We start from the raw sequence: 27,631 nt of genomic DNA on the forward strand, positions 1-27,631 counted from the left end.
AAGGTTGGAAGTTTTAAACAATGTTATACTTGATTGGGAATCAATCATAACCTAGCAATTGCTAAAATATTTACCTCAAATAAACGTAAGGTTCTCACAGACTTTGCTACATAGAAGCTTTATTTATGTACTTGTCATTATATTGTGAAAAAACTATCCTAGTCTTTCTTAAAGTCTATTTAAAATTAGTATGATAGAACTTTTTAATGTTCTCTCTAAGAGGGGGCAGCTGGGTGGCTCAGTAGATTGAGTGTCAGGCCTAGAGACAGGAGGTCCTAGGTTCAAATCTGACCTCAGACACTTCCCAGCTGTTTGACCCTGGGCAAGTCACTTGACCCCCATTGCCTAGCCCTTACCACTCTTCTGCCTTGGAGCCAATACACAGTGTTGACTCCAAGGTGGAAGGTAAGGATTTAAAAAAAAAATGTTCTTTCTAAGAATTCTCTTTACTGTAGTAGGAAGAGGGTGGGGTAACAGGTAACTTGCTGTAAAGGGAGAAAAGAGGCGGGGTGAGTGTGATGAAATGGGTTTACTCAAAAATTAAAATAAAATATTTAATAGTATTACTTTAAAGTCATAGGATTATTGTTTTCAAAATTATATGTGGATTCCCATACATAAAGGTGGATAGTGGAATCCCTTTTCCAATAACCAATGAAATTATTTATAATCAAAATCTGCTTCTGTTTGCCAGTATTATTACTTAACTCTAGCTGTGGAGAGAAAGAAGGGAAGGGTAGCAAGGACTCAGAAGGAGCCATCACGTTTGTATCCTAGCAATTCTAAACAATTCCTTTGAGGGGTTAATATACTTAACTTTTCAAAATGTGATCTTAAATTTATATCATGAATGTATTATGTATTATGTGTTACAGTATTATAAATACAGATTGTATTATGGTTCACAGAAGCATTTACAGAAAAAGCTGACATGTTGATGTATAAAAAGTAATCTAGATATTTTCTCAAAAGTTTATCCTAACCACTTGAACCATAAGTCAATTCTAATATATTCACATTAGCATCTTAAACAGTTAATCCAATTATTCATAAATCATTGCATTTTTGTTTTTGCTTAACAAACTGTAATATATCCATTGTTGTTATTAAAAGGAAGGCATGTTCTCTAACCTGAGCTTCTTTAGGATTCTGGATTTATAGTTTGGACTTTTGCAGTTGTATTACATAGCCAAATTGTACAATTTCAATAAAAAAAAAACCTTTTATTCCTGTCTACTTCTAGAAAAGCTCGTATTTTTACTTAATAGTAGTTTGTAGAAATTATAATATTTAGGCATACTCAAACTCTTAAAATTCCTGTTACTTCTTTAAACCTTAGGTCTTATTATCAGATCAAGATTTATTCCAGCTATCAGCTAACCTCTCAGTTTTTTCAAATTATATCTCTAAAGCTTAGATAAGGTAGCTGAAAACTTTTATCTGTTTAAAATATTTTGTTTTATTGGTACCTTAATATAAATGTAAAATAATTGCAAGCACTTTTGTTCTCCTTCCTGTACCCAAGGAAGGGGATAAATTGCTTTTGGAACGTTTCCAAGACAGTAACTGCTTGACTGCCCTTGTAGTCTGAGATCTTTCCTTTTTTTTTCCAATCCTTTTTTTAACACTTTAGTTACATGTTTTTAAAACCTTGATATTAAATCACTCCCAATATATTAATTAAAAACTTAACAACTTCCAAATTCACTTTGCTTAAAGTTCCCTAACATTTCCTTAAGATTCCAGTTTTCCTTTCAAACTTCTGCTCCAAGCAGAATAAAACCTTTAGTTTTTGTTTCTATTATTCTTACTATAAATAGGGGAGGGATGACTACCTTTTACCTATATTTAATAGCCTAATAATTAATCTTATTTGACTTCTGAACCGGTCAAATTTCCTTTGCCAATTGCACTATACACAATCTGCATAAAAATTAATTTTCTTCACAGCACAAATTCATACATATTTTGTGTACATCTATTATGACATTATAACAAATTATATTTGAATAGATATGTTTCTTCTTATTCATAGCACATATATTCCCAATCAAGTATAACATTGTTTAAAACTTCCAGCCTTAGCCATACATCACATACTTAACTATGCAAATTCACTTATGCTAATTACCAGTTCTGAACTTCTAAAATCTCAATGCTAACATGAAATCACTTGTTGTTGTCTTTGAAGGACATCCCATTTTTAAATCCAACATTTAAAATTCTTCTTGGTGTCAAGCTATTAATTACCTCCAACCAGTTCTGAACTTATTTCAATCACTTTCTCTTATAGGTCCTAGTGTTGATAAACAGACCTCTAAAATTGAATTTAGCTAACATATCACTTCTAACTGAGACACAATCCTCGTCACAAAATTCCACTTATCACAGTACATTTTTCAGACTAATTAACAGTTTTCCAAGGTTATTTATATAGATCTTTATATCAAATCGAAGAGAATAGCAAGTTCCCTTTGTGTGTCCCAAATCTTCTTTCTCTCTTTTTTTCCCTAGATGGGCCCTTTCCAAAACAAAAGGAGAGAAGATTTATGGAACATAAATTACCTCTTTTCAGCAGAGGGCTTTGAAGTAATTTTTGTAAATGACTAATTAAGGAAACACGAACACAAAACTTATGATACAGACATACATTGAACCGCACATAACAAACATTAAACGCGTACTAAAGGAAGCATGCTTTTAAGAGTTAAGGTGTTTACTCAAGATCTTGAGGAAGAAAGAAAAAAGAAGAAGAAAGAATGACAAAATCCATCTTGCTGTTTCCAAAGTACTGTCCCTTTAAAACTGTTAGAGATGAAAAAAGTTTTTGACCTCACAAGCAGCGTTATTTGAAAAGACAGGTGACAAGAGGTTGAAAATTGGGCTTTTCTCTGCTAAAGTCGAGGATCTGGGGGTCGTGGAGGTGGGGGAGGAGGGGAACCCCTCATTCCTGACCATTCACTCCTCTTTCCCTTAGGTGGGGTGGTTGCTGGTGGTTGTCTAGCCCGAATGGGGATGTTATAAGATTTTAAGTTGGGGCTAACTTTTTCTTCGGTGTCTAAATCTACCGTCCTTTCATTGGGGAACCACAGACTACAGTTTTGAATGAACTCCAAGAATTTAGTCAGCTGTGACTTGCTTGCTTTTCTCTCCTTTACTCCCCTTTTCTGAAAACTGTGTTTAATTATTTCAGTGAATAGCTTGCTTTCTTTCAATTCACTGTGTCCCATGGCGGCCCTTTTCTTCTCCTAACTTAACCTGTTCTGAAACTGCTCCTCTTGGGGGCCCGCTCCTCTTATATTGGGGGCCCTGGACTACTCCCCCCCCCAAACCCTGCTCTATCCACAGGGGGGCCTGGGACCTCTTCTGGGGGAGAATCTGATCTGTTTGAAACTTTTAGGGCTAGAGGAAGGGGACTTACATAGCCGGAAATGTCCTTGTTCAGGTGCCAGAAGGCCACAGTCAGGGTCCAGCTTCACTCGAGACTCCAGGGTTCCTGACAGGTGGAAGATGGAAGGTAAGGGTTAAAAAAATATGGGGAAAAATCCATACATACCAAAATATGTATAGCAACTTTTTTTTTAAACCCTCACCTTCCAGTCTTGGAATCAATACTGTGTATGGGTTCCAAAGAAGGGCTAGGCAATAGGGGTTAAGGGACTTGCCCAGGGTCACACAGCTGAGATGTGTCTAAGGCCAAATTTGAACCCAGGACCTCCAGTCTCTGGGCCTGGCTCTCAATCCACTGAACTACCCAGCTGCCCCCTCCCCTTCTTTCTTTGATCTCTTTGGGGTACGGATCCAGCTGTCTTACTGAACAAGACCTTCCATCTTGTGACTGCATTTCCCCTAGCTATTCGCTGTGCCTGGGATATCTCTCTCTTCATTTGGGCCTCCTAGCTTCCCTGGGATCTCAGTTAAATTCTAAGCCTTTAGTTTAATTCTAGTGTCTTCCCTTCATTAGTTATTTCTTATATATGCTGTATATAGCTTGTTTCTATGTAGCCATTTGTTTGTTGTCCCTTGCCACAGTCAGGGTCCAGCTTCACTCATGACTCCAGGGTTCTCGACAGGTGGCAAATGATCAATCAAAATAAATAAAAGAAAATAAAAGAAATAACAAATGGAAGAAACCTTAATCATTATGGCCATGGAACTACTTTGTACCTAACAGCTGCTCAGACATTCCCAGGCCTGGGATTTATTTTTCCCATTTTCTTGGCATGCAGGTATACAAAATCAAAGAGAGATAATTGGAAAAGTGATACATTAACTTTTAACAAATCACTTGACTAACATTCTATATTTTTGCTTTGTGATTACAGACAGAATACAAGATAAATTATTTTGTCACAGGTGGCTTACTAGGGAGTTTGAGTTACTGATTTGTGTAATTGAGTCCCTGAGGCATACTGAAGTTTAGTCTACTTGAACTGTACTTTACCTATTGTATGGACCTCTATGATTGATTTGTGTGCCGGCTTCATGAGAAAGTTTTGGGCTTGGCCTGTAGCTGCAGTTTTGCTGGGAATTATGTACCTAAATAAAAGGTAACCCATGATAGTCTTTTGGGATTGGGTTTGAGGGTCTGATCTTTTGGTGATGTTTTGGGGAATAAGGGTACATGTGTTTTGCTCTTGCATTATTCCTTTTGAGACTAGAGGGAATAATAATCATGTCAATTCATAGGTAAGGGGCATTGATGAAAGAGGTCATGCAAGGGGGATAGAGTGGGCAGTGACATCTTGCCAAGGACCACTCTGTGGTCTTCCCATCTACCACAAGTGACTCTGTCAAGGTGTCATGGACTGATGGCCTCCAGCAATCCCTCTCCTTAGACTATGAGCTCTTTGAGAGCAGGGACTATTTATTTTTGCCTTTCTTTCTAGCCCCAGCACTTAGCAAAATGTCTATAGAAACATTTAATCAATTTTTATCATTGGACCAGTAAAAGCTTATTAATTGATTGGCTGATTGCACAACACTGTGTTAGGATGGGGAAGGGAAAGGTTTGGCAAACAAAAGTTAGATATGGACCTAGGAGCCTGGAACTAAAAAGGCAAAAGTGAAGACAATGCCTCATGGACTAATTAGTTGAACCCCTTGATTTTACAGCCAGGGGACCAAGACCCAGAAATAGAAAGATCACACATGGTCGAAGGTCACATAGCAGGGTTCAGTGGTGATCCGTAACCTCTGGTCCCCACATCACAATGAAGGGAGAGTCAACATTATTCTATGTCACTGGGAGCTCAGGGAAGAGAAGGAACCATTGATTTTGTCATCTAGGACACCACTGATAACCCTTGGAAGAGACGTCTCAGTGGAGAGGTGTGTTAGATGGCAAAATGAGAAAGGCTGAAGAGTAAATGGGGGGGGGGTGAGGAAGTGAACTAAAAAAGGAGACTACTCTCAAAAAAAATTTTTTTTACCCCTTACCTTCTTAGAATCAGTACTATGTATTGGTTCCAGGACAGAAGAGTGGGAAGGGCTAGGCAATGGGGGTGAAGTGACTTGCCCAGGATCACACAGCCAGGAAGTATCTGAGGCCAGATTTGAACCCATGACCTCCCATCTCTAGACTGGAAAACTTTGATGGTAAAAAGAAATACAAGTGTAGAGCAGGTCTTCCAGAGAAACCTTTTTTAGAGAGGTGAATAACATGGAATTAACAAGCATAGGATCATAGATTGAGAGCTAGAAGGGAGCTTAAAGGCCATGTAGTCCAACTCATTTTACAGAAAAGGAAACTGAGGCACAGAGAAAGCATTCTGGGAATGGGAAACTTCTGGGAAAACATCATATATGGTAACAGCAACACTATATGATGATCAATTGGAAGACTTGGCTACTCACAGCAATGCAATGGGCCAGTTCTAAAGAACTTAAGACAAAGAATGCTGCCCACCTCTAGAGAAAGAACTATTGGAGTTGGACACAGAGCAAAGCATGTGATTTTTCACATTCGTTTATTTAAGGTATTCTCTTAAAACAATGCCTAATGTCGAAGTAAGTTTTGAGTGATAATACATGCATAACCCAAATGAGGTGGCTTACCATTTCTGGGAGGGAGATGGTTTGGATCTATTAAATTCAGAAAATGTATGTTGAAAATTGTTATTCATGTAATTGGGAAAATAAAACATCTTTGAATAATAAAAAAAATTTTGGGAAAAAGAAAGTACATTACTTGTCTAAAGTTGCACAGCAAGAATCCGAGGTAGGATTTGAACTCAAGTCTTTTTTGAATCTAAATTCATCCCATTCCATACTTTTTCATATGAGCTACTAACCTGAGATAAGGCAGCATGGTGGCTCGGTGGATAGAGCACTGAGGCTTTCACCAAGAAGACCTGAGTTCAAATTTTACCTCACACAGTAGCTGTGTAACACTGGACAAGTCACTTAACCTCTGTCTGACTTAATCCATTGGAGAAGAAAATGGCAAACCACTCTAATATCTTTGCCAAGAAAATGCCATGGGTAGTATGGTCCAGGGGTCCCAAAGAGTTGGACGTGACTGATCAAATGAACCACGACAACAAAACCCTAGCCTAAGAGTAGCACCATCTAGATGCATGTAAATCAATCTTGTTCTGGGTCATGACTGACTCTTCATGACCCCATTCTAGATTTTCTTGACAAGGATATTCATTTGCCATTTCCTTCTCTAGCTCATTTGACAGATTAGGAAACTGAGGTAAGCAAGGTTAAGTGACTTGTTCAGGGTCACATAGTAAGTGTCTGAGACCAGATTTGAACTTAAGATGAATCTTCCTAATTCCAGACCCATTCTCTGTTCACTGTACCCTAGCTGCCCCAGTAATAATAATAATAATAATAATAATAATAATAATAATAATTACATAGAGCTTACTATGTGCCAGGCACTATGCTATGTGCCTTGTAATTGTTATTTCATTGAATCCTCACAACAACTCTAGGAGGTAGGTATTATTATCCCCATTTTACAGATGAAGAAACTGAGGCAAACAGATCACATGACTTTCCCAGAGTCACGCAATCAGTACATACTTGATAAATGCCTGTTATTTATAAAGTCCTTCCCTCCCAACCAATGCAGCGACCCAAAGTTTGCACAATTCTCTGCTTTTGACTGACATGGAAACTTCTCCAATGTCACACAGTCGGTAAGTCAATGAGCAAACATTAACTAAGTGTCTTTGATATATGGTTCTCTGGGAGGGCCAAGGGGCACTGGGACCTGGGACACTATGTAAGAAACAGGAAGCATCAATAAAAACTTGTTTAAGTGTCTGTGATGTGGCAGATACTTTGGGGCTTGCAAGGACAAAGAGGAAAGGCACACAGGATGTTCCTCCCAAGCCCGCCCTCTCCTCTAGGGGAGCAGTGTGCTGCTTGAGGGCCAGGGACTGATTCCTTTTTGTCTTCGGGTGTCTAGGTGCTTGCCCCCTAGTAGGCACTTAACAAAGGCTTATCAAAGGAATGACATGAGCTAATACCGCAGCCCCTGCTTGATGCTTGTAGCCAGTGTGGCCAAGAAGCCAACAACTCCTCCTCTTCCTTTCCTTAGGAAAGGACTTGCTGAAAATTATGAGTGTTTCCTGAACAGCAGATGTGATCATTTTCACAGAAAAACAGGGTGCTAAGGCTGACGACAGGCCTACCATGCTCACTGTGAGCCATACCCACTGCTACTTCCTGACCGCAATCCCTCACAAGGTAGAGAAACCTCCCCTGCCTCAGGAAGCTGCCTCGATAAGGCCAGAACAATTCTGCCTCCTTCTCCTTCTTAGTGAGATGAAATATTTTGTAGAAGGGTTTCCTTTTAAGTGTGGATTGAGCCACAGAATCACAGAATGAGAACTGAAAGGAACCCCAAAAGTTGTAGAGTCTAATCTCTCATTTTACAGATGGGGAAACTGAGGCCCAGATCCATGTTTAAATGGCTTATTCAAGGTCATGCAGAAGCACAATTCAAACCCAGGTCCTCTGACTCTGAACCCAGCGCTCTTTCTATTGTATCACAGTTTCTGAAGTCCCTTCCAACTCTTAATGTAAGATTCTAGGATCCAGTATATAGCAAACTCATCATACCTTTAAAAAACTGACAACTAAGGATAGGTAGGTATCATAGTGGATAGGATGCCAGGCCTGGAGTTAGGAGGACCTGGGTTCACATCTGGATTCAGATACTTCTTAGTTGTGTGATCCTTGAAAAGTCACTTAACCCCAATTGTCTAGCCTTTGCCACTCTTCTCTCTTAGGATTTATACTAAGATAGAAGATAAGAGTTTAAAAAATAACAACTTTGGTTTAAGATGGAAAAAAATTACCAATTAATATCTTTTCCTGACCATCTAGGATAATTGATTTCCAGAGGTGAGTTGATGGGCATCTCTGGGAAGATTTGAACTCTAGTTCTGATGATATTCCCCAGATGGATAATCTTGGAGAAGTCCTTTCTCACCATCCTGAGTCTTAGTTTTGCTACCTCTAAATGAAGAAAGTAACTCCTCCCCTGCCCTCTTTTGTTGGGAGAATAAGATGGCCCCATGATAAAGAAATAGCATTTTAGAATTTTAGAGCTGGGGAAAGAACCTAAATGGCCATCTAGCTCAGCCCTCTCCTGAAGCCCTCTTTCTATTTCATACACTCGTGGTCAGCCAATCTCATGCTGAAGACCTCCAATGATGGGAAAGCCATTCCATCTTGGAGCAGACCTCTAATGATGGGAAAGCCAAACTCCAATGATGGGAAAGCCATCCTCTCTTGAGGTAGACCTCCAATGATGGGAAAGCCATCCTCTCTTGAGGTAGACCTCCAATGATGGGAAAGCCATCCTCTCTTGAGGTAGACCTCCAATGATGGGAAAGCCATCCTCTCTTGAGGTAGACCTCCAATGATGGGAAAGCCATCCCCTCTTGGGGCAGACCTCCAATGATGGGAAAGCCATCCCCTCTTGGGGCAGACCTCCAATGATGGGAAAGCCATTCCATCTTGGGGCAGACCTCTAATGATGGGAAAGCCAAACTCCAATGATGGGAAAGCCATCCTCTCTTGAGGTAGACCTCCAATGGTGGGAAAGCCATCCCATCTTGAGGCAGACCTCCAATGATGGGAAAGCCATCCTCTCTTGAGGTAGACCTCCAATGATGGGAAAGCCATCCCATCTTGAGGCAGCCCAGTCCATGTCTGGTTAGCTCTAACTATTAGGAACTTTTTCATTATATTAGCATATAAGCCATTTGAGGACAAGAAATCATCTTTTTTGTCTTGGCATCTCCAAGCGTTTAGCACAGTGCCTGTGTGTAGTAAGTGATGAATAAATGCTTCTCATTTTACCTGATTCATTATAGCAAGCATAAATTGGATTTGGGTTTGGTTTTTGCTACTTCTAGCCATTATTCTGTGTTCTGTCCTAGCAAAACAATTCTAATCTCTCTTTCACAGGACAGCCCTTTAAATATAGAAGACAACTCTCAAGTTCCCCTGAGTTGTCTCCTCTCCAGGCTCAACATACCCAGTTCCTTCAACTTATCTTCATATGGTATCTACTTAAGGTCCCTTTGACTCTGAGTTAATATTAATAATGATGGCGGTGATGATGGGAGTCCAATTCATTCATGATGTAGTGAAAAGAACATTTATACTGGGAGTTGGGCATTATCACTTGACAACTAAGAGTCTGTGAAATGAGGAGGCTGGATGTGATGTTCCTACAATTTTAATTTTTATAAAAATTAAGGAAAATAAATTATTGGGAAAAAACAATTGAATGAGACAACATTTTAAATGCTATGGAAATGTCCACTATTAAGGTGGAGGAAAAGTGAGGAACTTTCTAAGGCTTCTCTCAGCTTTGGCATTTTTTGTTCAAAAATTACTTCTTTGGGGGTAGCTGGATGGCTCAGTGGGTTGAGAGCCCTTAGAGTTGAGAAAGCCCTTAGAATTTAGAATGTCAGAGCTGGAAGAGACCTTAGAACAGAGAATGTCAGAGCTGGGAGAGACCTTAGAACACAGCATATCAGAGCTGGGAGAAAGCTTAGAACAGAGAATGTCAGAGCTGGGAGAGAGCTTAGAACAGAGAATGTCAGAGCTGGGAGAGACCTTAGAACATGGAATGTCAGAGCTGGGAGAGACCTTAGAACACAGAATGTCAGAGCTGGGAGAGACCTTAGAACACAGCATATCAGAGCTGGGAGAAAGCTTAGAACAGAGAATGTCAGAGCTGGGAGAGAGCTTAGAACAGAGAATGTCAGAGCTGGGAGAGACCTTAGAACAGAGAATGTCAGAGCTGGGAGAGACCTTAGGACACAGGATGTTACAACTCAAAGGGGCTTTGGATCACAGAATGTCGGATAAAGAAGTGACTTTTTTTTTTTAAACCCTTACCTTCCGTCTTGGAGTCAATACTGTGTATTGGCTCCAAGGCGGAAGAGTGGTAAGGGCTAGGCTATGGGGGTCAAGTGACTTGCCCAGGGTCACACAGCTGGGAAGTGTCTGAGGCCAGATTTGAACCTAGGACCTCCCATCTCTAGGGCTAGCTCTCAATCCACTGAGCTACCCAGCTGCCCCCAAAGAAGTGACTTGTTAAAAAAAATCCTTTGCCTTCTATCTTAGAATCTGTGTATTGGTTCCAAGGCAGAAGAGTGGTCTGGGCTAGGCAGTGAGGGTCAAGTGATTTGCCCAGGGTCACACAGCTGGGAAGTATCTGAGGCCAGATTTGAACCTGGACCCCTGTTTCTAGACCTGGCTCTCAATCCACTGAGCCACCCAGCTGCCCCCAATGAAGTGATTTTTGAATAAAGAATGTCAAAGCTGAGAGAGGCCTTAGAAAGTTCCTCACTTTACAGATCAGGAAACTAAGGCCAAGATAGATACCCTAAGTCCAGAGACATTAAATGTTATTGGATTTTAGAGAAAAGCACAGAACACTTTTTATAAGGCATTTTAAGGAGCTAAGGAGATAAAGGAGACGTCTCAGGGGAATTTTAAGGAGATGTAAAGGACTGGTTATAGGAGTAGTGGTATTGCTAAGTCATTTAGTGTCTAAGAAAACAAACACCATAACATATCTCACCTGCCTCAATTTACAAAGTCAAGGTCATTGGACCCTTCATCTAGAGCTGGAACTCAAAGTCCAAGGGATTTGCTTTGCTAGTTCAACCTTCTTAATTTACAAATGAGGAAATTGAAAACAAGGGAGGATAAGTAACTTTTAAAAAATTACAAACTTGAGCAATATTAATAAACATGATTATTTCCACATATAAAGAACCAAAAAAAGGATTATATGTGAAACTGCATGTCTGTGTCCCCTTCTGGCCTCCTCTGTATATTGTTTCATTGGCTCTTTGCTTTTTTTCTTTTCTTTCTTTCTCTTTATTTTGCATTTCTATCACTCTTCAACCACTTCCCTCCACAATATCCTTGCCCTACCCCCATCCTTGATCACTACCAAATAAAAGCTCTTTCTTATAAGTCTAACCAAGCAAAGGCCAGTCACACACTGGCCCCATTTCCAAAGGTGAGAAGTCTGACTCAGCTGCATTTTTCTGGAGTGGTTCTCCATCCTTGGTTACTCAGTTTTGAAGTCTTTCTGGGTTGCCAAAGTGACTTTTCTTGTGTCATAGAGAGACTGTCAGACTGGGCTGTCCCCAGGCCTTGTCATTCCAGAGGAAATGCTCCTTCCCTGGGCCAGAGGAAAATGGCCAGGATGCCCATCACTCTCAGTTTTCTCCTTGGTAAAGGATGAGATTGGACTAGATAATGGTTAACCACACAAGCTGTCATTTTCAGGAAAAGGAGAATTGGGCCAACTGCTTCCTATGGCCATCTGCTGGGTGACATTTAACCCCAGCCTTGTCTTTTACCTTGTTAAAAATGAACTTTCTCTTAACTGTGTAACCTTTATCGGAACAATACATCTCTCTGGCTCCCAGAGGCCAGTGACAATTAGCCATTTCTCCTCCCACTTCCCCCGCTTCTGCTGCAACAGAGTAAATCATCATTTTCCATTCCTTCCGTTCTGGACCCAAAGACTGGATAATGTCAGAAGCTACTGATCTAGAACATGAGCCAGCCAGAGTAAGCAGAGCGGCCTCTGACTTTTTTGTTAGAAAGCTTACACTGATGAGTAAGGGTTTACAGAGCTGGAATGATGAATAATAAATCTCTACTTGCCTCATCCTTTGAAATTCCTTTGTTTCCTTCAAAACTCTGCTCCGCCAAGTCCATGATCATTTATCTGCGTATTCATTAAGATTTATCGCCATAAACTGGACAAAAAGGAACCGAGGACATGTAATAGAAAGCTCTGGATAGAAAGTATTACTAAATAGTCTATAGAACACTGTTGCCCATTTGGCATATTAATAGAGATTCTCCATAAAGTATTCCTCATTTTGAAAAATATAATTTGTAGTCACATACTAACTAAACTCTGCCAGATTTTAACTGCTTCTAACCCAGCCCCCAAATTTATCCTCAGAGGAATCAGTTGTGGCGAAGGAGCTAGCCATCTGAAGGAGCAAGATACCATGAAGGAGACACAGGAGAAAACTTACTCCCAACGCAGTCAAACCAGCACCACCAGCTCTCTTCAGACCCTAGTGGAATAGCACAGGATCCTGAATAAAAAAGCTTTGGCAGTAGCAGAGCCCTCTGGATCATCCATCTACTAAAGAAAGAAATCCCTATGGTGAGCACCATCTCCACCCTCCCTCCACAATATCCTTTCCCTACCCCCATCCTTGATCACTACCAAATAAAAGCTCTTTCTTATAAGCTCTTCCCATAATATGGAGCCCACCATCCTCAAACCACCAATGCCAACTGTTGACCAAAGGCCATCTAAGGAAGAGATAGACCCAAGAGCCTTGGGGTCTAGACAATGGGCACTACTTCCTGCCCAGTCCTCACAGCCATCCTTCCAGTAAGCAACCACTGTCAAGAAGCAGCCAGGCAATTCCTGTTAATGGTGCTGCTGCAGTCACAGATCCTGAAGACTTAGGAAAAAAAGGTTTTGCAGCCAAAACTCTTGGCCCTGTGAAATGATTCAGCCTCAGAAACATATGATTTTCTCAGTGCAAATGACATTAAAGACTATAATACACTGCCATCTTCTTTGATGCCATACCTTAAGGACCACAGACTTTCCATGTGACTTGGGGCTGAAACCTTCAATTTGTGTTGATTCTCCTTAGGTTGTTAGCTCCTAAGAGAGTCCTCATATGATCTTACTTTCCTATTTGGATTACTAGGCACTTAGCACAGTGCCTAGGATAGAGTAGGCGCTTAATAAATGTTTATTGATTGGCTGACTCCCAATAAATTATCTTATATTCATTTAAATTTTTTTTCCTTTTTGTCTTAGAATCAATACTGTGTATTGGTTCCAAGGCAGAAGAATGGTAAGGGCTAGGCAATGGAGAGTAAGTGATTTGCCCAAGGACACATGAATAGAAAGCATCTGAGGCCAGATTTGAACCAAGGATCTTGCATGTCTAGCCCTGGATCTCAATCCTCTGCCCCTATTCATTTTTTATATAACTTTGTCTTCCCTCCTATAATGTCAACTCTTTGGAACAAGAACTGTGCTTTTGCCTTTCTTTGTATCTTAAAAATAAATGTCTGGTACAGCAGGAGCAAGGTAGACAGAGAAAGCCAGGCTTGGAGTCAAAAGAACCTGGGTTCAAATCTAGGCTCAGGGGCACTTCCTTGCCCCTGGCAAGTCACTTAACTTTGCCTACCCCTTGCCCTTCTCTCTTAGAGTTGTTACTAAAACCAACAGTAAAGATTTAAAGGGTTTTTTTTAATGCCTGGTATACAGTAAGCATTGAATAAATGCTTGCTAATTGATTGATATCGAGATTTATGGTAGTTCCAGTTTTTTCTTCATTCCAATAACACTATGAGGTGGATAGTACAAGGACAGTAATCACCATTTGACAGATGGAAACTCTGAAACCCAGAGAGGTGAAAGTCCTTTCTCATTCCCCCTCCCTCCCCAATTCAATTTGAGCCCAGGCTTCTTGACTTTTAAGTTGTGTTCTATCTACTCAGCCGCATTGTTTCCCAGGCTGACTTCGAAGAGTATCTCTTTCTCTCCATTCTGGACAATTATCTTCCTTTCTTTGAACCTGCCTTTTCTACCAGTAAAATCAAAGGTGTTGCAGAGGAGATTCTTATTCAGATAAAGACTGAACCATGTGGCCTCTGAGGACCTTTCCAGCTCTGAGATTCTATGATCTTGATTGAGATCTGGGGCCAGATTTGTCTAATTTTGTGGATTGTTGTCTGGTTCAAGGTCTTGAGGGACTTATGTCCCAATGGTATCCCAATTATTGACAACAGAGGAAACTTGTCGGAAAGCCATAATTCCCCAAGTCAAATGGCTCCAGCCATTGAAGTAGGACCTTCTCTCATGTTCTCAGCATTTGTCTGATCAATGTTAGGAAAAGAGAAAAAGATGGTCCCTGCGGAGACAATTCCTAGTCTAGAGTATAACTTCCCGAGTTACTGCTTCAGGGTGAAGGAGATTACTGATATTCACCTCTATGAACATTAGAGTTGGAATCAGAAGACTTGGGGTTCACTCCTGCCTCTGTTATTTAAATCCTGAGGGCATAGTACATACCCCTTGACCCAGCAGCACTGTTACTAGGTTTGTATCCCAAAGAGATAGAAAACAAAAAGAAGGACCTATATATGTACACAAATATTTAAAGCAGCTATTTTTGTGGGGGCAAAGAACTGGAAAGTGAGGGGATACCCATTAATTGGGGACTGGCTGAGTAACTAACAGTACATGGTTGTAATAGAATATTATTATACTATAAGAAATAAGGAGCAAGAGGAGCTCAGAAAAACTTGGAAGATTTACATGAACTAAAGCAGAGTGAAGTAAGCAGAACCAGGTAGGTAAGAAGTAAGAGAACGTTGTACACAGTGATAGCAATACTGTGAACAAGATGAACAATTTTAAATAACTTTGCTATTCTCAGCAATACAATGATCCAAAAGAATCCCAAAGGACTCATAATAAAAAATGCTATCTGCTTCCAGAGGAAGAACAGATGGATCTGGGGAAAGTAAAATAAAATTTAGGAGAAAAAAACCTGATGAAAGGCTTTAGCATTAAGGGGATCAGGAAAGGCTTCTTGCAGGAGGTGAGATTTGACTGGGATTTGAAGGAAGCCAAGAGTTAGAAATGAAGAGGGAAGGCCTTCCCAAGCTTAGAGGATAGCCACTGAAGTGCAAGGGGTCAAGAGATGGAGTGTCTTGTTTGAGGAAAAGCAAGGAGGCCAGGGCCACAGGATTACAGGGTACCTAGAAGGGAACACAGTGTGAGAAAACTAGAAGTGTAGGAAGAGATCAAGTTACAATGGTCTTCAAAAGTCAGAAAAATTTTAAATTTGGTAATAGGGAGCCACTTTTTTTTTTACAGAATGGAAATGATGGGGTGAAGTGTTATATGATTAAACATATAACATAGTTATATCAAAGACCAATTTGATAGCTGAGTGGAGGATGGCCTGGAGTGGAGAAGGATTTGAGACAGAAGGCCAACCCAGAAGGCCATTGCATTAATCCAGGTATGAGGTGTTAAAAGTCTATATCAGTGCGTTGGCAGTGCCAGAGTGAAGGAACTGAGGAGCTAGGGTGATTAAGGGAGCATCCATATGTATGCTGAAGTCCTCAGTCCTCTAGAATGAAAGATTGGTGGGGAAAGAAAGACTGTGAGCTAGGCACTGAACTCAATGAGGAAGGAAAGAGTGTCCTGGAAGTCAGGAGACAACAGCTAACAGAATCTCAATTGGCTGATTTAGATTGAATAAACCTCAAAAGAGCAGAGGTTACTGAGTGATGATGGTAGAGGGCAAGCTCAGAAGTGGAACTGAAGAGCAAAAAGACCAGTAGGTCAAGGGCATGAATGAAAATACATCCAATGCTAGAGGAAGCAGGGAGGCTGGGTTAACCTGCCAGGTCTCAGTGACGCCCAAAAGAAGGGAGGAGCAAGAAAGAAAAGTGAGGAGGTGAAAGCAGGTTGGTTATTTTCTGTGGAAGAGAGAAATTGGAAAGCATGAAAAAGGCAAAAGCAGAGGCTGATGACTTGTCAGTCAAACAAAGGTTCTATTTGGAATGCTACTGGGAAGAGCAGTTGGAAAGAAAGGAACAAACTGAAGGCTTATGTCTTTTAACCTGGAAGACAGACAGGAGGTGGTCTTGTGACTTTAAAAGCAGAAAAAAGGACAAAAGTCCAGATATCTCTCTGATTTACTCTGTTGATAATAGTGACTGAACCTCCAGACCTATCAGAAATTTCTCTCAATTCGAACTCTATCCCAATATCCTCCAACCTAAGGCTTACTGTAGTGTTGGGGAAATCCCCAACCCTTTTACCTCCATTCTCTTTTCCTGTCTTCCCCAATAAACCCTTACTTAAGATAAAGAAGAGAAAGAGTATTTCATGTGAAACATCATAAACTTAACCCTAAGTGATTTAGAAAGAGGGAGGAGGAGGAGGAGGAGGAGCAGCAGCAGCAGCAGCAGCAGCAGCAGAAGAAGAAGAAGAAGAAGAAGAAGAAGAAGAAGAAGAAGAAGAAGAAGAAGAAGAAGAAGAAGAGGAGGAGGAGGAGGAGGAAGAAGAAGAAGAAGAAGAAAAAGAAGAAGAAGAAAAGAAGAAGAAAAAGAAGAAGAAGGAGAAGAAGAAAAAGAAAGAAGAAGAAGAAGAAGAAGAAGAAGAAGAAGAAGAAGAAGAAGAAGAAGAAGAAGAAGAAGAAGAAGAAGAAGAAGAAGAAGAAGAAGAAGAAGAAAGAAACAGGGGAAGGGAAGAAGAGGGAAGTAGGGAGGTATAGAGGGAGGAGGGAATAGACAGAAGAAAGAAGATAACTGCCTGATCTGTTAGTTATCAGTTAACAATCAAATATAGTGCCCTATTATTATTTTATTACATGTCTTACTTCTAAGAATGGTTCAGAATACCAAGGTCCAGGGAGAACTCACTATAGTAGAGTAAGCCAGATCTATTGAGAAACATATTTGTAACATGAAGGACAGTCAGGAAAGAAAGTGGACTTGGGTCCTGTCTGCTGGATGGAACTGGTGTGGAATTGGATAGATTCCACTGGGGTCCTGCTACTAGCAGTGAAGAGAAAGATTCCGAGAAAACTGGCAACTAGATGTTACTCAAACTTCCCACTGGTGAGAAAGAAAAGTAAGTCATTATTGTTGGTTTTACCTTGACAGGGTGACTCATAGGCTTTGAGCTGCCCTGGACTATGGAGGCTGTTTGTTTCATTACCCAGGTCTATGGAACAAACATTCCGAAGTACAGTGGAAGCAGAGGTAACTTCTGGATGGGAGATTAATAGGGAGGAGACTAAGGGAGGGTTCACAATGGAATCTGAACAATGGCATACTCTTTTCTTTTTTTTTCTTTTTTTTAAAAACCCTTACCTTCCGTCTTGGAGTCAATACTGTGTATTGGCTCCAAGGCAGAAGAGTGGTAAGGGTAGGCAATGGGGGTCAAGTGACTTGCCCAGGGTCACACAGTTAGGAAGTGGCTGAGGTCAGATTTGAACCTAGGACCTCCTGTCTCTAGGCCTGGCTCTCAATCCACTGAGCTACCTAGCTGCCCCCGGCATACTCTTTTCTAAGACTCCTCCCAGTTCTGATATTCTCTGTTCTAAGATTCCTCCCAGCTCTGGTATTCCAGGTTCTAAGGGGCTTCCCAGCTGATACTCTGCTCTGAGATTCCTCCTAGCCCTGACAGTCTGGGGACTCTCTCAGCTCTGATATTCCATGTTCTAAGATGCATCCAAGTTCTTGTATTCCATGTTTTAAGGTTCCTCCCAGATCTGGTATTCTAGGTTCTAAGGGGCTTCCCAGCTGATACTCTGCTCTGAGATTCCTCCCAGCCCTGACATTCTGGGGACTCTCTCAGCTCTGATATTCCATGTTCTAAGGTCCCTTTCAGTTCTTATATTCCATGTTCTAAAGTCCGTCCCAAGTTTGACATTCTCTCTTCTGAGGACTCTCTCAGCTCCGGCATTCTATGTTCTATGTTCCAACTCCACTATGAAGAGATGCTTGGAAATCGGTTTCTCGATGACTAACGAATGTACCAGAAGCCTGGGTAATTACCTACCTCCACATCCACAGAGGTTTTGACCTTTTCATGAGGAAGAAGTACTTTTCGCTTCCCAAAAGCCACCAGAACTGGGTAGGCTGAGAGGGAGAACAATCAGTGAAGTCATCCAGCAGAATTAGAACTAAGAATCCCTTCAAATGTCAGAATGGAGAATTGGCCTCTATCAAGAGGTAGTTTCATGATCAAACCAGTGGAAAAGAATTGATGTTGGAGTCAGAGGACTCGAGTTCAGATCCTGCCTCTGCTGGTTACTACTTGTAGGACCCTGGGCCAATCACTTGACTTCCCTGGAACTCAGTTTCTCCTTATATGTGACAGTTGGAGGGGCAACGTACAGAGCACTGAGCTTGGAGGCAGAAAAGCCTTGAGTTCAAATTCAACCTCAGACACTTACTATCTCTGTATTTCTAGATAAGTCAGTTAACCTCAGTCTGCTTCATTTTCCTCAATTATAAAATAAAGATAACAGCAACTACCTCCTAGAGTTATTGTGAAGATCAAATATTTGTAAAAAATCCATTAGCACAGTATGGTACATAGTAGGTGCTTAATAAATGCTAGTTATTATGATTTTGGTGAGCATGTAAAGGGTTGATAGGCACGAGATTAGTCTTGTACTGATTGGCTCCTGAGAGCAGAACTTGGGTGGGAGGGGTAGAGAGATGGATTTAGGCTCAAGAAAACGCTTCCTAACAATGCAGTAGAATCAGGGTATCCCTGCCTGGAGGTGGCAAGCTCCTCCTCAATGGAAAGTTCCCCTTCATCATGAAAAAAGTTGCCAATCCATTGGTTTGGATCTCTGTCAAGAAGATTCATTCTTGTACTGTTATGGGCTATCCTGCGTGGATAATTCGTTTCCTACTCTAAAATTCTGTCTATTTTTTTAAACCGCTACTTTCTGTCTCAGTAACAACTCTAAGACAGAAGGGCAAGGGCTAAGGAAACAGGGTTAAATGACATGTCCAGGTTCACACAGCCAGGAAGTAGATGACACCCAATTTGAACCCAAGTCCTCCTGACTCCAAGCATGATATTCTTTCTGTCCTCCTAGCCACCCAAGTGCTCCTTTCTGAATGTATTCTAAAGACAGAATACTATAGCTGCCAGAGACCTCTGGAGCCATGCAGTCCAATCCTCTGTTTTTATAGTTCAGGAACCTGAGGCAGGGGAGGCTCGGCCAGCTAAGAAGAACCTGGATTTGAACCCGGACCATTTGATTCCATTCTCCAGTGACTAAATGGTCAAAGGATGTGAATAAGCAATTCTTAAAGGAATAATTGTAAAGTATTCATGACTACATGATAAAAAAAATCCAAATCACTGGTATAAAAGAAATGTAAATCAAAACATCCCTGAAGTTTTTGTTTTGGTTATCTTTCTTTTTTATTAATTGTGTCTCCAGCACTTAGCCCAGTGCCTGGAATAGTGGGTACGTGATAAATATTTATTGGATTAGGTTGGAAACGAAAAAGAAAAACAAACAGGACTCAGTAGGAAAAAAATGGAATTTCAAGTTCACTCTAGACTGGGTTCTCGGCTTCCGTGTTACCATATTTCCCAGTATATCATCCTCTCTGACTTTCCAATTTGGGCAAAACATTGTGGATGGTTTCAAAAGAGTACTCGTGATTCAGACCCCAAGTTCCTCTAACGAATGTGGTCTGATGAGTAAATAGGGTTTTTAATAGTCTGGGACTTAGCAGGGGCATACCCAAGCAACTCAAACTTGCCCATGACGAATGCAGGCTCCCGACAATAATAAGGAAGAACAATTAGCATCACGATTTGTTTCTGTAGTTATTTTTATTCTCAAGACTAATTATTTGTTAGAAGTAAAGCTTGGGGCTCGGAATTTTAGTCTTATGAACTCTCAGAGCAGTTACTATCCTAGTAACAACTCTAAGCCAGAAGAGCAAGGGCTAGACAAATGGGGTTAAATGACTTGCTCAGGGTCATACCACTAGGAAATGTCAGAAGCCAGATTTGAATCTAGGTCCTCCTATCTCCAGACCTGGCCCTCTATCTACTATGCTATCTAGTTGCCCCAGATTTTTAACTTCTCTGTGCCTTGGGTACAGAGTACCCACGGTCTTTGGGTAGGTATTCTGTTGAAGCTGATGGACCACTTTTCAGAATCATTATTTTAAATGTAAAAGCAAAAAATTAAGAGGCAGCTAGGTAGCTCAATGGATAGAGAGCCAGGCCTAGATATGGGAGATTCTGGGATTAAATCTAATCTCAGACACTTCCTAGCTATGTGACCCTGGGCAAGTCACTTAACCCCACTTGCCTAGCCGTTACTACCCTTCTTCCTTGGAACCAGTACTTAGTATTTATTCTAAAATGGAAAGTAAGGGCTTAAAAAAAAAAGAAATGTATAGAGTATTACAAAAGAAATTAATTACACTAACATATTAAAAAAATTTTTTTTAAGTCACAGGCTTCAAGTTAAGAATCACCACAGAAAAAGTCTAGCCCAGTCTTCCCATTTTGCAGAGATTAATTGACTTATTCAAAGGTCACAGAGCTCATGAGTGATAGCCTTGAGCCTAGACTAGAACGTGATATTTTAGAGTAGGGATTGCTTTTCATATATGGGGGGCTGAAATAGATGGCTGATAAGATCCCCTCCAACTTAGAATCAGTCAATAAATATTTATTAAGTGCCTTCTGTGTTCCAGACACTATGGTAAGTGCTAGGTATTAAAAAAAAAAAAGCATAAGGTAATCCTTGCCCCTTAGTGAATCTAGCATAATAAGAAAAATTGTTGAATGGAGAAAAAAATCTTTGTATCAAATTTCTCTGATAAACATTTGGTTTCTAATGTAGATGTAAACAATTCATAAATATATAAGACTACTAGCCATTCTCCAGTAGCTAAATTGTCTAAGGATATGAATAAGTAGTTCTCAAAGAAACTAGTGCAAAGTATTCACAATTCCATGAAGAAATGCTCCAAATCACCAATAATAAGAGAAATGCTAATCAAAAAAAAAATAACCCTGAAGTCTCACTTCATACTCTTTATATTAGCAAAAATGACAAAAAATGGCAGTTAGTCAATGTTGGATAAGTTCAAGGAAAGACAAGCACACTAATACATTGTTGGTGGAATGGTGAAATGATATAACTATTTTGGAAAGCAATTTGGAATAATACAAATAAAGTGACTAAGTTCATACCCTTTGAGCCAGAAACTCCATTACTGGGTTTATATCCCAAACAATCCCTTGATAAGGAAAAAAAATTTCCAAACACTCCAAAATATTTATAGCAGCATTTTTCCTAATACTAAGGATTGGAAACAAAGCAGATGCCCATTAGTTGGGGGGACGGCTAAACAAACTGTGGCCCATCGATGAAATGCAATATGACTGTGTTATGGGAAAGTATGTATGTGATGAATACAGAAAAGCATAGAAAGATCTATATGAACTGATGCAGAATGAAGTAAGCAGAGCCAAGTATCAATATACATGGTAACTACAACAATAAGTGGAAAGCACAATAACATTCCAAAAAATAAAAATTAATGCCACGAACATATAAAGGATCAAGTAGGGCTCAAATAAGAGATATGAGAAGACACCCCACCAACATACTCTTTTATAAAAATGGGGGATCCACAGATATTACATGTTGTACATATTTTCAGAGTTTTTCAATGTATTGATCAATTAATTGGGCTGACTTCCCTCCTCTTAAAAACCAACTACTATTTGTCATGTGGCATGGCTGTCCAGGAAGGGGGAGGAATACATGGGATACTATGATAATGCAAGAAAAAGAAAAGACCAAGAAAAACTTATAAATTTATAAAACTTATAAAAAATATTCCTGTCCACAAGGAGCTCACAATCTAATCCAGGGTATAATACATTAAAAGAAACAGAATGAGGAGCTGAGGCACATGAAATGAAGTCCTGTGGGAGGCAGGGAAAGGGATGAGAATTCTTGAGCATATAAATTGAGTTAATCTTTCAGAATGTTGAGTTTCTAAAGATGATGAAGTCCAGAAAAGTAGCGGGCTGGGAACTTTTCAATTCTGTGATTCCAATACTAGTCTCCTCAATGATGTGATTCTGGTGTTATGGATATATCCACTAATTCTTTGACAGGTACTGTTGTCCAGTTGTTCACTTGTATCTGACTCTTTGTCACTCTGTCCATGGGATTTTCTTGGCAAAGATACTGTAGTGGTTTGCTGTTTCCTTCTCCAGTGGATTAAGGCAAATAGAGGTTAAGTGACTTGCCCAGGGACACACAGCAACTAAATGTTTCAGGCTGGATTTGAACTCGGGTTTTCCTGACTCCACCAAGCCACCTAGCTGTCTCCTTGACAAGAATATGGTGTCAATTAAAATTATTAACATGCAGAGATCTAGGATGCAAAATCCAAGCTTTATTACAGATGCTTTGGCATTGGCCCAGAGTTCTTAATTAGCTGAGCAAAGAAGAGAGATTTCCTAGAGTTTCTGTAGTCTAATGACATCAGAGATGGAGGAAAACCATGCCGGGTTTGAATTTATAGCAGCCAAAAAGGGAGGTAAGAATTTACAAAGGCCCCAAAGGAAAAATAAAGGTTTGCCCGAGGCAAGTATATTTGGAAGATTGATCTTTCTATATAAGCTTGGGAGATTTACATTTCGATGTTAAGATTTACCTTTGTGGGGGCAGCTGGGTAGCTCAGTGGATGGAGAGCCAGGCCTAGAGACAGGAGGTCCTGGGTTCAAATCTGACCTCAGACACTATCCAGTTGTGTGACCCTGGGCAAGTCACTTGACCCCCATTGCCTAGCCTTTACCACTCTTCTGCCTTGGAACCAATACACAGTATTGATTCCAAGATGGGAGGTGAGGGTTTAAAAAAAAAAGATTTACCTTAGGAAGATCCCCTTGGAAAGTTTATAGTGGGCTAAGGGAGAAGGACAACCAAATGCCAACTGATGAAGACAAATCTAGTCAAGAGCTGCTTGTAGATTTATCAATAAACAGTGCAGAAAGTCATTTGGTAGGTATCCTAAAATCTTTTCCCTTGGTCCAGGCTGGTTTCAGCATATATATATATATACACACACATACATATATATATACATATATATATTCATACGTGTATTCTATTGGAATTGGAACAACACAGAGAACATAACAACATAAGAACATAACATAACCCCTGCATAAGGATAAAGCAAAAATTGGTGAATTGCTTCAGTTAAAAAAAAAAATAGGGGGCAGCTGGGTGGCTCAGTGGATTCAGAGCCAAGTCCAGAGATGAGAGTCCTGGGTTCAAATCTTACCTCAGACACTTCCTAGCTGTGTGACCCTGGACAAGTCACTTAACCCCCATTGCCTAGTCCTTACCACTCTTCTGCCTTGGAACCAGTACACAGTAGTGATTCTAAGATGGAAGGTAAGGATTAAAAAAAAAAAAGAATAACTCAAGATTCTCAACCAGACTAGCTTGTGCCATGAGGAAAGCCTCAGTTTTGCTAAGTGACTTCCATCACAACTCAAGGGGGCTGTGTTGAATTCAAATGATAATGGAGGAAAGGAATCAGAGCGGTTTACAGTTCTAATCTCTCCATTTCTGTAGGGGCAAAGAGTAAGTGATTTGGAAGGAGAGAATGTGAATTTGAATTCTGACTTTGCCACTTACTGCCCTGGTTGGTAACCTCAGACAAGTCATCTCTCTGAGACTGGCTTCTTTATTTGTAAAATGGAAATGTTTCCATTGACTTAGAGCTTAATGGTCCCTCAGCGACCACTTGGTCTATTGAAGTCAAATTCAAAAAGAAAGAGCCTTGCCAGTTCATGTTGACTCAGAAACTCCCAATGAACATTATATACATTGTATTCTATTTTTAGTTATTTTGTCAAACATTTTCCAGCCACCTTTTAATCTGGTTTGGGTTACACTAGAAAGTTTTACTTGGTAGCTTGCAGCCATTAACCTAGTTTGACACCTCTGATGAGTTGAATCCTTTCATTTTCCAGATGAGGAAACAGGTTAGCACAGGGAAGTGACTTGTCCAAGGTCACATAAGTAGTAATCATCAGAGCTGGAGCCTGAATCCCAACTGATGACTTCTAAAGTTCTTTCCAGCTTTTCATGTATGAAATAACATATTCAGGGGCAGCCAGGTGGCTCTGTGGAGAGAGAATAAGGCCTGGAGACAGGAAGTCCTGGGTTCAAATATGACCTCAGATATTTCTTAGCTGTGTGACCCTGGGCAAGTCCCTTAATTTCCATTGCCTAATCCTTACTGCTCTACTAGGTATCTGTTCCAAGGCAGAAGGTAAGGATTTTAAAAGAAGAAGAAGAAAAAAGAAATGAGATATTCAGGACTCTGTTTGCTACCTATGCTGAACTAAAGATGTCAGCCTATGTGTATGTTGGATGTGGGTCCAAAGGTGAAATTGGGAAATTCAAACAGACTTGTGGAAATGCTTGTTTCTCTGTCTGTCTGTCTTACCTCCTGTCTTAGTATTAGTTCTAAGACAAAAGAGTAATAAGGGCTAGGGAATTGGGGTTAAGTGACTTGTCCAGGGTCACACAGCTAGGAAGTGTCTGAAATCAGATTTGAACAGAGGTCTTCTGGACTCCAGATCCAATGTTTTACCCTACTATCCCCAAACATGTGTTTTCTCTCTTTTTTATTCTTATTTTTTTTAAACCTTTACCTTCTCTTGGAATCAACACTGTGTATTGGTTCTAAGGCGGAAGAACAGGAAGGGCTAGGCCATGGGGGTCAAGTGACTTGCCCAGGGTCACACAGTTGGGAAGTGTCTGAGGCCAGATTTGAACCCAGGACCTCCTGTCTCTAGGTCTGACTCTCAATCCACTGAGCCACCCAGCTGCCCCCGACATGTTCTCTTAACAGCCATATATGGCCTCAGTTAAATCTATGTAGCACTTACTCAATCCACTGAATTTGGAAACAGATATGTACCAGGACAAATGATGGGTTGTTTACTATCCTCCCCCCTTGTAAACAGAGGCTCAAACTAGGCATAAGTCCAACTCTAAAATCTCAGTACAAAGGTTCAGGGTTTCCCTGGCTACAATGCCAAGGTCTCATTGAGCTATTGATTCCCAAGAGCAAGCCAGACCATTCTCCGAGCTCAACAATTCTTAGTGAAAGTCGCTTCTCTGTCACTCTGGGTATGGCCATCAACCCTCTCAAAGGGAAGAAGGCACAAAGAGCCGAGGTAGCCCTCGCCCAGGATCCTCTGCGCTTCTCTGTTCCCTCTTTCTCAGACTGCTGCCCTCCACCCCTCTCCTTCTCAGGGAGAGAGCTGAAACGATCACCTCTATCTTACAAATGAGGAAACTGAGGCAAAAAGAAGTGACTTGCTCCGGGTCACACAGCCATGAGTGTCAGGAGGGATTGGAACCTGCATCTCCCTCACGCCCAGGTTCTCCTTCATGCTTTAAGCCAGAGGGAATGGGAGGGGGCTCAGGGTCCAGATGACAGAGAAGACTTTCCCATTAGAAAATCTCTTGTTCTAAATGATGTTCTTGTCTGATTGGTGGCAGGGAGACTGCGGAAGCACCAGGTAGGAAGTATGTCGGCACTGGAGATGAGCAGCTGATGCCCACCCAGAAATCACTGGGATGGGGGGATCCATGGTGCCCCAAGTGTTGGGATGGTCAGCAGCAGCTAGAAGCCTCCCTCATATTTCCTGCCAGCTGGGAGCACCCCTGACCCTCAGGGGTGCATTGATCTTTGCCCAGGACCCCTAGAATCTAAAGAGGAGGCGCTCCATCATGAACACAAATTCCAACTCAACTTCCCTTTTGAATCAAGTGTAAGCACAGGGGACTGGCTTGGTGCCCACTTCTGAGGCACCCACATTGTCCAAGGAGTATGTTTACAGTAGCTGACCGCCTGGCATGTGCCAGGCTGGTTATAGGGAGCCTTGTGGGAAGGAGACTGAAGGGTTTTGGTTTGCAGAAGAAGAAACAACGTGGCCAAGGGCTTAAGCCAGCCTGCTTGGTCTTTGCCACTCTGGATGGAATGGACTCCAGGTCCCCTACAGACAGAGACAGGTCTGAATTCCAGAGGAGTGATGGAGGCACGAAACCAAACTCCCATCAGGGTCTTGAGCAGCCCTCTTGTCCCTAAATATCTTCCTTTTAAAAAATGTAGGCCTGGGACCGTGTGTAGACATCTGGCTGAAGCTAGAACCCCCTCATGAAGGAAGGTGGGCTCAGGCTTCAGTCCTGAGACCAAATCTTGGAGAAACGGCCCCCCGCTCAGCGCCGGCTTGTCTCGGCTTTCCAAGTTTGCTCTCAGAGAGGTCCGAGCTCCTTCCTCTGGCCCAGGCCACCCCTCACTCGGTAGACACGGCTGTGGGCCAATGGTACTCCTTCCCTTCCTCCTCCACAGAGAAGGTGACTTCGACGTGGCCCCCAGGGGACAGCTCCGTCTCCTGTTCTGGATAGCGGGGAGACTGGTCTGTCTCCAGGGCCGCCTCCTCCTGTCCCAGGGTGCTGCTGGGATTCCTGCCCTCGGACACTCTGGCGACGGACCCCACAATTACTGTGTCAGCTTTCAGGATGTAGATGTTCTCTGGAAAGCAAAGGAGATGGGGATGAAGCTTCATGTGGACAAGCACTGTAATGCCCACAGCTGACGTTTCTACAGTTTTAAAAGTTCCAAAGCATTTTATGATAATATTTTTAACCCTGTTTGCCAGATGAGGGAAAAGTCTGAAGCTCAGAGACTCCTGTCTTCTGCTGCCTCCCCTTCATTTTACAAGAACAGGGAAAGACTTGGAATGGACGACTTTTCACTTTTATTTTTTAGTTTATTTTTAACCCTTCCCTTCCATCTTAGAATCAGTACTGTGTATTGGCTCCAAGGCAGAAGAGCAGTAAGGGCTAGGCAATGGGGGTCAAGTGACTTGACCAGGGTCACCCAGCTGGGAAGTGTCTGAGGCCAGATTTGAACTCAGGACCTCCTATTTCTAGGCCTAGCTCTGAGCCCCCACCCCACCCCCTTGATTTTATTGACATGGGAAACTTCTGGATAAGGAAACTCCCTCTGCTTTCTGTCACTTGAGTCAGTGACATGTCTTTTACTCAGAGTTACACAGCCAGGATAGGCCAGAGACAGGTTATATAAGTCCATTAAAATAATTTTGGCAAGGGGGCAGCTGGGTAGCTCAATGGATGGAGAGCCAGGCCCAGAGATGGGAGGTCCTGGGTTCAAAACTGTCCTTAGACACTTCCCATCTGTGTGACCCTGGGCAAGTCACTTTACCCCCATTGCCCAGCCCTTACCACTCTTCTGCCTTGGAACCAATACAAAGTTTGAATTCAAAGATGGAAGGAAAGGGTTTAAAAGAAACATCTGACCTCAGACACTTCCCAGCTGTGTGACCCTGGACAAGTCACCTAACCCCCATTGCCTAGTCCTTATTGCTCTTCTTCCTTGGAGCCAATACACTGTATGGATTCTAAGATGGAAGGTGAGGGTTTAAAAAAAT

General features: G+C 41.4%; 1 protein-coding gene and 1 long non-coding RNA gene across 3 annotated transcripts in view; one reads left to right on the top strand and one right to left on the bottom strand.

Annotated features, from left to right (window-relative positions):
• The first annotated feature begins 11,564 nt into the window (after positions 1-11,564).
• LOC130458900 (uncharacterized) lies at positions 11,565-13,105 on the top strand. Its single transcript, XR_008918264.1, has 2 exons — positions 11,565-12,072; positions 12,476-13,105. It is a non-coding gene; the product is annotated as an uncharacterized LOC130458900 (long non-coding RNA).
• A 9,137-nt stretch (positions 13,106-22,242) lies between these two features.
• TNFRSF8 (TNF receptor superfamily member 8) overlaps positions 22,243-27,631 on the bottom strand; it is a 73,630-nt gene continuing 68,241 nt past the window's right edge. For both annotated transcript variants that reach the window (XM_056795761.1, XM_056795760.1), the window contains exon 11: positions 22,243-26,712. In XM_056795761.1, coding sequence (XP_056651739.1) covers positions 26,474-26,712 — 239 coding nt within the window. In that variant the 3' untranslated portion in view covers positions 22,243-26,473. The remainder of the gene's footprint in view (positions 26,713-27,631) is intronic.

Source organism: Monodelphis domestica, chromosome 4 (assembly GCF_027887165.1).
Source record: "Monodelphis domestica isolate mMonDom1 chromosome 4, mMonDom1.pri, whole genome shotgun sequence".
Lineage (NCBI taxonomy): Eukaryota > Metazoa > Chordata > Mammalia > Didelphimorphia > Didelphidae > Monodelphis > Monodelphis domestica.